Source organism: Girardinichthys multiradiatus, chromosome 9 (assembly GCF_021462225.1).
Source record: "Girardinichthys multiradiatus isolate DD_20200921_A chromosome 9, DD_fGirMul_XY1, whole genome shotgun sequence".
Lineage (NCBI taxonomy): Eukaryota > Metazoa > Chordata > Actinopteri > Cyprinodontiformes > Goodeidae > Girardinichthys > Girardinichthys multiradiatus.
In genome coordinates, this window is record NC_061802.1 from 46983991 (window position 1) to 46995891 (window position 11901).

An 11901-nucleotide genomic window follows, 5' to 3' on the forward strand; every position below is an offset into this window, starting at 1 on the left:
TAGTGGGTGGGAATCAAAGGCATTGCTCTGAAGTCGTATTTAACTAACCGAAAATTCTTTGTGAGTCTTGGTGGGACAGTATTTTCCTCTGCTCTTCTTTTTTGTGGAGTCCCTCAAGGCTTGGTTTTAGGACCTCTTCTTTTCTCCCTCTATCTGCTCCTTCTTGGTTCCATACTACGAAAAAACATGGTATTTCATTCCTTTGCTACACAGATGACAGTCAGATCTGTGTCCTCATACTCAATCTACTTCCTAGGTGTCTTGACGATAAAAAGGCCTGGATGGCCTCAGTCACGGTCTCATCCACTTTCATGTCAAACGTCAGCACTGGACCAACATTAAATACCTTAAAAGGCTTTAGGGGATTGAGGGATCAGAAAGATCTAAGAATGGACAGCTTCTTAAGTGTGTGTATTTCATGCAAGCAGCCTTCTTGTTACTGGTGTGGCATCCATTGCTGAGCCCTTTAATTACAGAGATCTGGGCTGTGTGACTTTTAAAGAGTAAATGTCTCCAAAAACGGCAGGAAACAACAGACCTCTAGGCAAATCAGATCACAAATGGAGAAAATGGTGACAGAAAGCTGAAGAAGCCCTGCAGGGTTGTTTTCAGGTTACAGACATGGATACACTGTGCCAGCCTCATGGAGAGGACATCGCTGCCATGTCTGACCGACCATACAAACGTCTATGTTGATAACACCATCCCCACCAAATCATTGAGATGCTTCTCTAATAACAAACCTTAGAATACAACCACTAAGGATTATGGTTGTCAAAACAATCAAAATACCGATATAATTGATATTAAAAAACAGAATTTTTCAAAGACACTCAGTTGTTTCAAAATTGATATAAACTGATTGCCACTGTGATGCCGTTTACAGCAAGCCACATAGCAGACTACTTCTTGAGGAAGTTTAGGACCTTCAGTGTTTGAAGCAACTGCAGCACTGACTACCTGTCCCTGGCTTTGTAACTTCTTGTTCAGTACATTTAGCTCATACTGCATGATGTCAACAAGTAAAGCTAAGTTCATTAGCTATTTGGGATCACTTAGCACAGGAACACCCAACCCATCCTTCTCCATAAAGGCTCACACTTCTGCTCTCACCTCAAAAAATATCTTCAAGATGTTTCCCCTGCTGTACCAACATACATACGTGATGTAGAGTACATTCTCATATTCTGACTCTATTTCTTCTAAAAGAAGCATGGGACCTCTGGTGCTTTAAACCCTGGGATCTGATTTGGTTGATGAATTTCACAAAGAAAGACATCACATTATCAAACTTCAGGCCTTTGCTGCAAAGGGTCTGCTGATGAATAATGCAGTGCAGAGCAAAGGCCTCCTTTCTTGAAGAAATCTTGTTGCCTCAGGAGACATGTTTTAGGATTGACAACTCGGTTGGCTCCCTCATCCTCCTGCTAATTTGCATTCTCAAAGCTAAATTTTTACAACCCCATATGCAGTATCGCGCAATAAACTGCTCGGTGGAAAAAAGTCTCCATACCGAACTGTTTTATATGTAACACACTGCTCCGAGCAGCTGTCACGGCTGCTCTCTGCCTCGCACTGACAGGTGTATTCCTCCTCTTCTTTTCTAGTGTGGTTTAATGGCCTTTAAAACCACCTTATTATTTTTGTTTTTCCAAAGCTACACGGCAATTTAGTTCTGCCTCCACGATGACGATATGGCAGAAAGTGTGGGAAATAAGGAATTTGTCACCAGAAGTATAGGAAATTGGTTTACATTTTATTTGTTCATCTCCTGTCTGAATGTTTTCCATTTATATCCACATAATTCACCAGAATCTGGAGCTTTTCAAACATTTCACCCGAGGGAGCATATTCTCAGACAATGGAAAAAAGTTCAGGCTCAGGTTTATTTTAAACTATCAGCCCTGGTGACATTGTCAACAAAATATCGGAATTGTGAAATGATTCTCTGCTTGTATTAAGCCCAGCCGATGGCCCACCCTCGGGAGCCATATACCCCACTGTGATTGGTATGTCCGTTCAGCTCTAGCTTGTTCCTGGAAGGTCCCTTTATTGTGCAAACGTGGTAATGTGCCGTTCATAAAAACCCACGGTCCGCAATAACAATAAATGAATTCATTTATTGTTATTTTTGTATAATGTTTCACTTCGAACTGATTTACTGAAATAATTGAAGCTTTCCAGTAATCTTTAAAGTTATTGATTATGACTGTAGATGTGTTTCCACAAATTTACTAAACTATTATTTGCAAAACAATTGTCTAACCTGCCCCGCATTCTCCAGGTGGATAAAATAGGCCGTGGTTACCAGGGTGATCCATCCTCTGCTCTACTGGAGCTTCTGGATCCTGAACAGAATTCCAATTTCCTTGACCATTACCTGGATGTCCCAGTGGATCTGTCAAAAGTAGGACGAAGAGCTTGTACAGTTTAGAGTGTGTGTGTATGTTTGTGACTCTTTTAAGGGTTAGCTGTGTGTGTTCCATTTCAGGTTCTGTTCATCTGCACAGCCAATGTGACTGACACCATCCCAGAACCCCTCAGAGACAGGATGGAAATGATCAACGTCTCCGGATATGTGGCCCAGGAGAAACTGGCTATTGCTGAGGTAAAGCTGCAGCAACTATGAGAATATTGTCCCCCACTTTTCTTCATATACTCTAAGGGATGGCTGGGTGACATACTGACATTTAGAAAAACAAAATCAAAATATTGCAAATGGACACAGTGTTGTAAGCATTTAAGATGTTTTCTCTATAGTTTTGTTGCCTGGCCTTTAGGCATTAAAAAGTATGGTGTGTGTGTGTGTGTGTGTGTGTATAGCGTTACCTGCTCCCTCAAATGCGCACACTCTGTGGCTTGACTGAAGAGACGGCCTCCATCTCATCAGATGCCCTCAGTCTTCTCATCAGACAGTACTGCAGAGAGTCTGGAGTGAGGAACCTGCAGAAACAGATAGAGAAGGTGAAACATCTCCCAACTATATTTTTTCTTCTTGGAGACAAAATGTCTTTAAGCAGCATCACTTTTTCACACAGTGACAGTTTTCGTGGCTCATGGTTCCTGTGGAACATGGATTTACATCTGCTTTGAACTTGTTACAGTTTTACTGGGGACATTGACTTATTTTTTATTCATTTCAGTCTAGGGCTTTACTTTCCTCAGATAATAATCTGATATTTAAGGTCATTAATTAAGCCATTGTACTCTGTCCTATGAATCATATAAGGGCTAGTACACATAAACAACTTGGCAAGGAACTTTCTTTGAACTGCTCACAAGAGTATTTGCTCGCATTTCTTTATTTCACTTGCAAGCTGTGCAAGCTGGCAGACTGTTTCAGCAGCTATGTTGTAGGTTCTTTTTTTTTTTTTTGGCCTTGTTCACCTTATGGAGCTGACTGTTTTCATGATCGCTTTATTTTCATTTTTTACTGCACATGTCCAGAGATCATGTGCACGACTCTTTGACTATCAAAGAGACGCATGGCATTGACCTGCTAGTTGTTAGCATGAGGTCACAAGCCCCCCACCCCCTTTTCCTCTGCTAATGCTGCAACAGCCTGCAATGTCCTCCATACTGTTACCAGAAGGCTACAGAAACAGCATCCCCAGGCCCTTGTCCTAAAGTCTGAGGACTATAATAATGTCTTCCTGTCCTCCACTTTCCCCACCTGCGCCCAGTATGTTGCCTCCTGCACCAGACAATAAAACACTGTACATATTGGATATCAACACCAAAGAGGCATGGAACCATCACCTCTCCCTCCCCTGGGGTTCAGATTACATGCTGGTTCATCTCCAGCCTGTGTGTAAACCCCTTGTACACAGAGAACCAGCTGTGACACCTACAGTGAAGAGATGGTCTGAGAAGACTAGTAAAGCTCTGAGGGACTGTTTCAGCTCCACTGAGCGGGATGAGCTTTGTGCTCCTCATGGGGAGGACAGCATCACGGGCTACATTAACTTCTGTCTGGACAACACTGTGTCCCTCATGAACATGCCCATCAACAAGCCCTGGATTAACTCTTCTCAAAGAGAAGAGAGCCTTTAGATTATTAAACAGGAAGGAGCCAAGAGCTGTGAAGAACGAACTGAAAAGAAAGATCAGGGATAAAATAAAACATCTACAGGATGAAGGAGGAGGATCAGCTGCAGCAGAACAACATCAGTGAGGTTTGGAAGAGCCTGAAAACAATTTAAGGTCACAAACCAAACTCCCAGGCTGTAGGAGATGAATGGTAGGTAAATGATCTAAACCAGTTCTTCAACAGATTTGATCATACTCACCTCTCCCTCAGCCCAGTCTCCCCTGCTGCAGCCCCCTTTATCGTTGACACCTGCCTGCTTTTCTTCCCAGAACGTCACACATCTGAGGTTTCAGCCATCACCTTCCCCCTGTGGTCTACATCCAACCTGTCCCTTCCCACACTTTAAGTGAGGAATGAGCTGCGAAAGATCAAGGTGCAAAAGGCTGGAAGTTTAGATAGCATCAGCTCAAGGCTCCTGAGGTGCTGCACAGATCAACTGTGTGGCATCATGGGATACATGTTCTACATGAGCCTGAAGCTGGGGAATGTACCACAGCTGTGGTAGACCTCCTGTGTGATGCCAGTACCTAAGACCACACGTCCAAAGGAACTCTGCAGCTACACTCTAGTAGCACTGACCTTGAAACTGATGGAGACCCTCGAGAGTCTGGTCCTCAAGCATCTTCACCCCCTGGTGAGGTCTTTGTTCCATCTTCATAAGTTCACTGATGACTGCTGTAGTTGGCCACATCAGATGTGAGGATGACTCAGAGTTCAGACAGTAGACATAGGACTTTGTGGACTGGTACCAGCCAAACCACCTCCTGATCGATGCGGGATTAACCAAAGAGCTGTTTGTTGACTACTGCAGGTGCAGACCCACCACACTGACACTGGTAAACATCCAGGGACATTGTGATAGTGGACTCTTCTAAGAACCTGGGTGTTTACCTGAACAATACATTGGACTGGAGTCACAACACTGATGCCATTAACAGGAAGGGTCAGAGTACACTCTACCTGCTAAGGAGACTAAGATCTTTTGGAGTGAGTGCAGGAGGCACTCCTGAAGACTTCTTTTGACTCTGTGGTGGCAATAGCCATCTGCTATGGCACTGTATGTATGAGTAGCAGATTATTTAACCGGTTAGATAACCTCACATTGATCCTAGGATGCCCCGTGGACACAGTGCAGGCAGTGGGAGACAGAAGGACTCTAGAAAAAATAACATCACTGTTGGACAATGTCTCCCGCCCCACGTATGAAGCTGTTGCTCCTTCAATGAAAGACTGCTGCATTATAGGTGACCAGAGGAGCATTATTGCAGATCCTTCCTTCAGCAGCTGTTAGACCTAATAACCATCACTGCTCCAACAAACTCAATCATCCCTGCTGTTTTTGCCCAGTTTTTCCATTTCTTGTGTTGTTGTTTATACATGCACATTTTGTACATTTTCAAAATCACTCTACTCATTTGCACGTTTTATTTAATCTGAGTAAACAATGTTGTAAATTTGTCCCTTACTCTACGTACAGCCTCTTATTCTTGTTTTTTTATATTTGTATCTTTGTGTGTATCTGCATACCTCTATTTACCTTTCACTTTGCTGCTGAATATCTCCTCTGTGGGACAATAAAGGACATTTCTATTCTTTATTTAAGTATGAAAAAAACTGAAAGCTAGATTTGAAAGAGACAACTGCAATAAGCTGATTCCCCAAAGAACTGCAAATAGTCTTTCCAGCAGATAATCAGCGGAATGACCTTTCAGGTCTTGTTAGATGTGTGAATGACATTAAATAGGACTTTCACAACTGCTTTCCTTGTCCAGACCTGATGATGTCACCAGGTCTGACCAGGACTCCTGTCCTCCATCCTGTCTCCAAGCAGTACCTCCTCACACTCTCTTGTTTGGGATGTTGTTTCTCCTCCATCCGTTAGGTGTTCCGTAAAGTGGCATTCAATATCGTGAGTGGAGCACAGGACTCCATGGCCGTCACGCCTGACAATCTGCACAATTATGTGGGTAAACCTGTTTTCACAGTGGATCGCATGTATGATGTCACCCCACCAGGAGTGGTCATGGGCCTTGCATGGACAGCTATGGGTGAGAGAAGGCGCGCAGCTTATAGTGCATGCAGTACTGATAGAGATTGTCAAATCTGAATGTCTGGCTTGTGATTTGTTGACTGTGTAGGAGGCTCCACGCTGTTCATTGAGACGTCACTCCGACAACCTCTTGGAGGGGCAGAAGCTAAGGGAGAGGGTTCATTAGAGGTTACAGGTCAGTGGGTCCTGGGTTTGGATTCATGTAATACATTTGGAAAGTGGCATTTCTGAATTTTCCAATTTGTTAAGAGGTTTTTGCTTGTCAAGAGGATTCTTCATATCTGACAGTGTTTCTAATCTCTGTTGTTCATAAAGTATTCCTGCTGGTTGCGCTCCAAAAAACCTGTACATTACATCATTTCTGAAAAGTACCTAATAACTAAAACTGTCAACAGATGGCAAGAAGAGTGCAGAGATTCCCATAAAGAATACAGTTAAAATGGTATTGTGGTATAAATAACCAGAAAATACTAAACGCTATTATTACAGGGTGTAAGTGATGCTTCAAAATCCCACTGTATGTATTCTGATCCCATCTAGGTGTTCATCGATACGGACGTTTCTGTTGCAGATGCCTAATTCTTTATTATTTCTGGTTGGGCAATTGGTGATATTTTAGGATGATACTGTTCATTTTGCTTATATGATTTGTTTTTCACTCTGCTATGTTGGTACTATGATCAGAAATTTGCCTTTCTTTCACATGAAACCTGTGCAAAAGCAGGCTCAAGTGATCTGGTTGAAGCAGGAGCTTCTTTTTCTCTCTGTAATTCTATTCATCTGGTGGTGCAGACATGAACTGTGAAGGTGATTATAGGTTATTGTTTTTCTGCTCTCAACATGAAATGAGCCGTTGTCACAGTCAAACCAGTTGAGCACCCAGAACGAATTCAATTCAAATCACTTTATTTATACAGCACCAATTCATAACACATGTTGTCTTAAGGTTCTTAACAAAAAAAAGTCTTCTATCCAGTCATACAGACAGACTGCAAGTCAGTTACATCCAATACAGTTTGATCCTAGTTATCAAACAGTGCAGTCAGATTCAGTCTATTATTCAAATTGGTTAGAACGTTTTTCTATCTAAGGAAACCCAGCAGAATGCTCCTCCTGGATGAGCATGTAGAGAGCAACAAGTTGCTTGCATTCTGTCATTGACTTTGCAGACATTCTTTGTACTGAGCGTGCATCTGAGCAAATTTGTATTTAAATTTGACATTTTCTTGTTTTTCCTGTTAGAATATTTTTTGTAGCCAGTTTTTTGCACAACAAAAGCCAGTAGAACATTAGAGGGGACACCATTGATTACGACTCTCATAGATCTTATTTATGAGAGAAGAACACAGCTCAGGTTCTGTTTCTGCGGATTCGAGGATGTTAAAGGTTCTCCTGTTATTCCACCAGCGATGCAACCATGCAGGGAACTACACACTTAGAACACACTTGGTTTTCTTTTAAGATGTCTTCTTGCCTGCAGGTCAACTTGGTGAAGTCATGAAGGAAAGTGCAAAGATTGCTTCAACATTCGCCAGAGCCTTCCTCATGACCAAAGAACCGGGAAATAACTTCCTGATCAGTTCCCACCTGCACCTGCATGTTCCTGAGGTAAATTAGGATGGTTTTACTTCATCACAAGCTCTCACACACACACCCACACACACTATGAGCGTTTCCACAGTGGAGTCCACAAAACAGGAGCAAGTGCACAGAGGCAACTCCTCCCACTGTTGTAGGGTTGACCCAGGTCTCTCTGCAGCTCAGAGTGGGAATACGGCTCTCATGACACAAATAAAAGCCCTGATTTTGCAGCAACCAGTGATTCTGACTTTCTCTAATTTATATTGAGTTTGACTAGGCCATTCTAACACATGAATGTTTTGTTTTAAACCATTCCATTGTAGCCCAGGCTTTATGTTTAGGACCGTTGTCCTGCTGGAAGGTGAACCTCCACCCCAGTCTTAAGTCTCTTGCAGACTCCAACAGGTTTTCTTCCAGGTTGCCCTGGATTTGGCTCCATCCATCATCCTATCAACTCTGACCACCTCCCTGTCCCTGCTGAAGAGAAGCTCCCCCAGAGCATGATGCTGCCACCACCATATTTGACAGTGAAGATGGTGTGTTCTTGGTAAATGAGAAAAATGCTGTCTTCCAGCTGGTGGCTTTTTCTCGGGTTAACTCCCACACTAGTAAATGCAGCTGAAATGCGAGGCTCAGTAATGGCTCCAGAAGATTTCACTGGTTCCTGTTGTGGAGAAATGTCTTAATCTGTTTTCTGTGTATCTTCTGTCTGGTTGCCTTTGCTCATTGTTTTCACTGACTGGCTGATGCTCTGGTAACTTCCTGTAAACACTTATCACGCCACACATAATGGTAAAACTAATGTGCTGTTGATCCTGTTGTGTCCAAAATCTTCTGAATGTCTCAACTTGGTGCTAAATTGTTTTTGCCAGGGAGTGGAAGTCAGTTTTTTTGTTCTTTTTAAAAGAGCGCCATTTAATGTTGGCAGAATTATTTCTTCATGGTTCATAGAAAATATAAAAATCCCTCACAGACATACCAAATACATTTTTGTATTTTCATTTGCTCTTTTGCAGGGAGCAACTCCTAAAGATGGACCCAGCGCTGGTTGCACTATTGTTACTGCACTGTTGTCCCTGGCAACCAACCAGTCAGTGCGTCAGAATGTGGCCATGACCGGAGAGGTGTCGCTAACTGGCAAAATCCTGCCAGTAGGCGGAATCAAAGAGAAAACTATTGCTGTATGGAACACACAGTAATAAAACATATTATGGTCTTGTGACACACTTCTGCTGTGAGCAAAAGGCTGAGTAAGATCAGCGTATTACAGCAAACATTTAGCATAAAACCCAGACTTGGAGTTTGAGACATTGTTACAGTGGTTGCCCCTTTTTCTGCCTTCACTTCCCACAGCTCAACTACTGATTACAAAGAGGCAGGTGAATTTTCAATCTCTTGCGTGTTAATTTTTACATAAAAAGGCATTCTGTTCATCAGAGAAACAGCCTGAGGGAGGAAGCTGTCTCTGTGGTGACTGGCTTTTACAAATATCACATTGTAGCGCCGGGCTGCACGGTGGCACAGTTGGTAACACTGTTGCCTTGCAGCAAGAAGGTCCTGGGTTCGATTCCCGGCCTGGGGTCTTTCTGCATGGAGTTTGCATGTTCTCCCCGTGCATGCGTGGGTTCTCACCGGGTACTCCGGCTTCCTCCCACAGTCCAAAGACATGCCTGTTAGGTTAATTGGTCACTCTAAATTGACCAATAGGTGTATGAATTGTTTGTGTGTTGCCCTGCAATGGACTGGTGACCTGTCCAGGGTGTACCTCGCCTCTCGCCCATAGACTGCTAGAGATAGGCACCAGCTCCCCCACGACCCACTATGGAATAAGAGGTAGAAAATGACTGACTGACATTGTAGCGCCACCTGAAGGTTAAAGTCTAAACTGTTTGTGTCCAGGATATGTTGGGTCTAGAGAAGTGTTAGCTGCCCTTTTCCTGACCCCAGACCTGTACAAGTCCTTGATGGAGGGAAGGTCAGCCCTGATAATTCTCTCTGCAGACCTGATTGTGAACATTTAGGTCTTAAATTCACTGTAATAAAGATAAGACTCTGACCATCACTGTATATTAAGGGACTAATGTTTCCTGCTTTATTTCAAGCATGAATAAATATGACAGCTTCTGTTTATGAAAGCAAGAAAAATCATGGTCTGCAGCACCTAGACACAATCCACCCAGCAGTGAAACTGTTGTGTTTTTATGGATTACCTTGTAAAGCTCTAAATTGTCCTGTTTGATGCTTTCAGAGTGGTACAATATTTATGTTGGGAAGAATTTGTTTAAAGTTGTTCCTGAGAGAATTTAAAGACTTGTCCGACCTCTTCTGGCTAAAAGCCCTTTATTATTATTATTATTATTATTATTTTTAGCAATTCTGCAACTTATACTGATGAACCAGACATTCTAAATGGTTTCAGTTTAAAGTTTATTTAGCATTAGCTGCAAGTTGCTAGTGAAGGCAGACAACTCATGTTGTCTTTTTGTCTCTACATGTAGTGCTCACTCTTAAACTCATAAGTCATTTTTAAACATTTTGGCAACAAAGTTCTGTTTATATCAGTATTGACACTGAATATTTTCTCTGTCAGGCCCGCCGTGCTGGTGTGATCTGCATCATTCTTCCAGCTGAGAATCGAAAGGACTTCTCTGACCTGCCAGACTACATCAGAGATGGACTGGAGGTCCACTTTGTCGACCACTACAGCCAGATTTATCCAATTGTCTTCCCACAGAACTAGGAAGAGACCGTATTAACAGCGTGATACTGCACATCATTCCGGTTGTAGACTGTTATATTTTTGTAGCTCTAGTCCTGCTATGGAGACCGGTACCATCAGTTCTAGGATCATCCATAGGTCGATTCTAGAACAGATGGCTTTGATGATTACAAGCATTCATCCTGACACAGAGCAACGGAGCGCTGTGATTTTTGGGCAGGATCATTGGATTGGAACCGGCCAGGCCACAAACGAGTTTGGACAGCATGGTGACGACACCCTCCAAAGTCATTGTGTCACTGATGAACACAAGTCTGAAGGATGACTGCTGCCATGCAGCTTCTTTACCCACACCTCTGTGGAAGGACACTTTCAGAGAAGTCCATCATATTTAAATAAAGTGTAAGACAAAACTGATGGAAATGCTACAATGATTTTATTGTGTTCAGATTTTGGTAAAAATGAAGTGGGTTGGGCTAGGTGTGACCAGCCTCACAGCTTACTTAGGTTTAACCATGAACCTGATGGTGAACTCAAGAGAAACAGACTTTCAGGACAGTCAAGGCAAGTTTATTTGTAGCACATTTAATCAACAAGACAAATCAAGGTGTTTTACATGATGAAAACATAAAACACAGTAGATGGCAGTGGCATAATATAGGAAAGTTGGTCTACAGATGAAAATGTTTCAGTTAATATTTCAAATAGAACAATCAATAGCATCTCTAAACAAATGGGTTTTTAACCTTGATTTAAAAGAACTCGGGATTTCAGATTTGTTTTTTCAGTTTTCTAGAAGTTTGTTCCAGATTAGTGGAGCAATAAGAACTGAATGCTGCTTCTCCATGTTTGGTTCTGGGGATGCAGAGTAAACTTGAACCTGAAGACCTGAGTGGTCTGGAAGGTTCATACGACAACAAATCTTTAATGTATTTTGGTGCTAAGCCATTCGCTAACTTATAAAGTAACAGAAATATTTTAAAGTTTATTCTCTGAGATAAAGGGAGCCAGTGGACTTTAGAACTGGGGTGATGTTCTCTAATTCCTTAGTTTTAGTCAGGATGCAGGAAGCAGCGTCCTGGATGGATTTTTTAGGCAGACCTGTGAAGACATCGTTTGTACACCAGTCTCATGAAGAGGATGCTCAGGGTTCTCCATATGTTGCTCATTTCTGGTTTCATATTGTTACAGACGTCTTGTGGGAAGGAGTGGGCTAATCTTTCCAAATCTTGATGCCTAGACATTGCAGATCATAATGAAAGGGAAATTTAAAAGTGGAGACATTTCCAGTTTCTTTGGCAAAAAAGTGAGGGATGAGAAGAATGATGGAGAGACCAGGGTCACAGGTGAAAAAATGTGTCAAAATGATAAAAATGATGTTGGCATAAGCGGTGAGGATGAGAAGATTTCAGATGGTTAGAAGGAAGAAGAGTCAGGGAATCCCGCTGGACCACCTGGTGT

General features: G+C 42.4%; 1 protein-coding gene across 2 annotated transcripts in view; it reads left to right on the plus strand.

Moving 5' to 3' along the window:
- Positions 1-10857, plus strand: part of lonp1 (lon peptidase 1, mitochondrial) — a 34968-nt gene extending 24111 nt beyond the window's left edge. Inside the window, exons 14-22 of one of the 2 annotated variants that reach the window (XM_047375117.1) lie at positions 2285-2407; positions 2492-2608; positions 2824-2964; positions 5973-6138; positions 6229-6315; positions 7621-7748; positions 8738-8916; positions 9902-9903; positions 10312-10857. In XM_047375117.1, the coding sequence (XP_047231073.1) occupies positions 2285-2407; positions 2492-2608; positions 2824-2964; positions 5973-6138; positions 6229-6315; positions 7621-7748; positions 8738-8916; positions 9902-9903; positions 10312-10352 (984 nt within the window). In that variant the 3' untranslated portion in view covers positions 10353-10857. The remainder of the gene's footprint in view (positions 1-2284; positions 2408-2491; positions 2609-2823; positions 2965-5972; positions 6139-6228; positions 6316-7620; positions 7749-8737; positions 8917-9901; positions 9904-10311) is intronic. The other variant, XM_047375116.1, reaches the window with a different exon arrangement.
- Positions 10858-11901: the final 1044 nt, after the last annotated feature.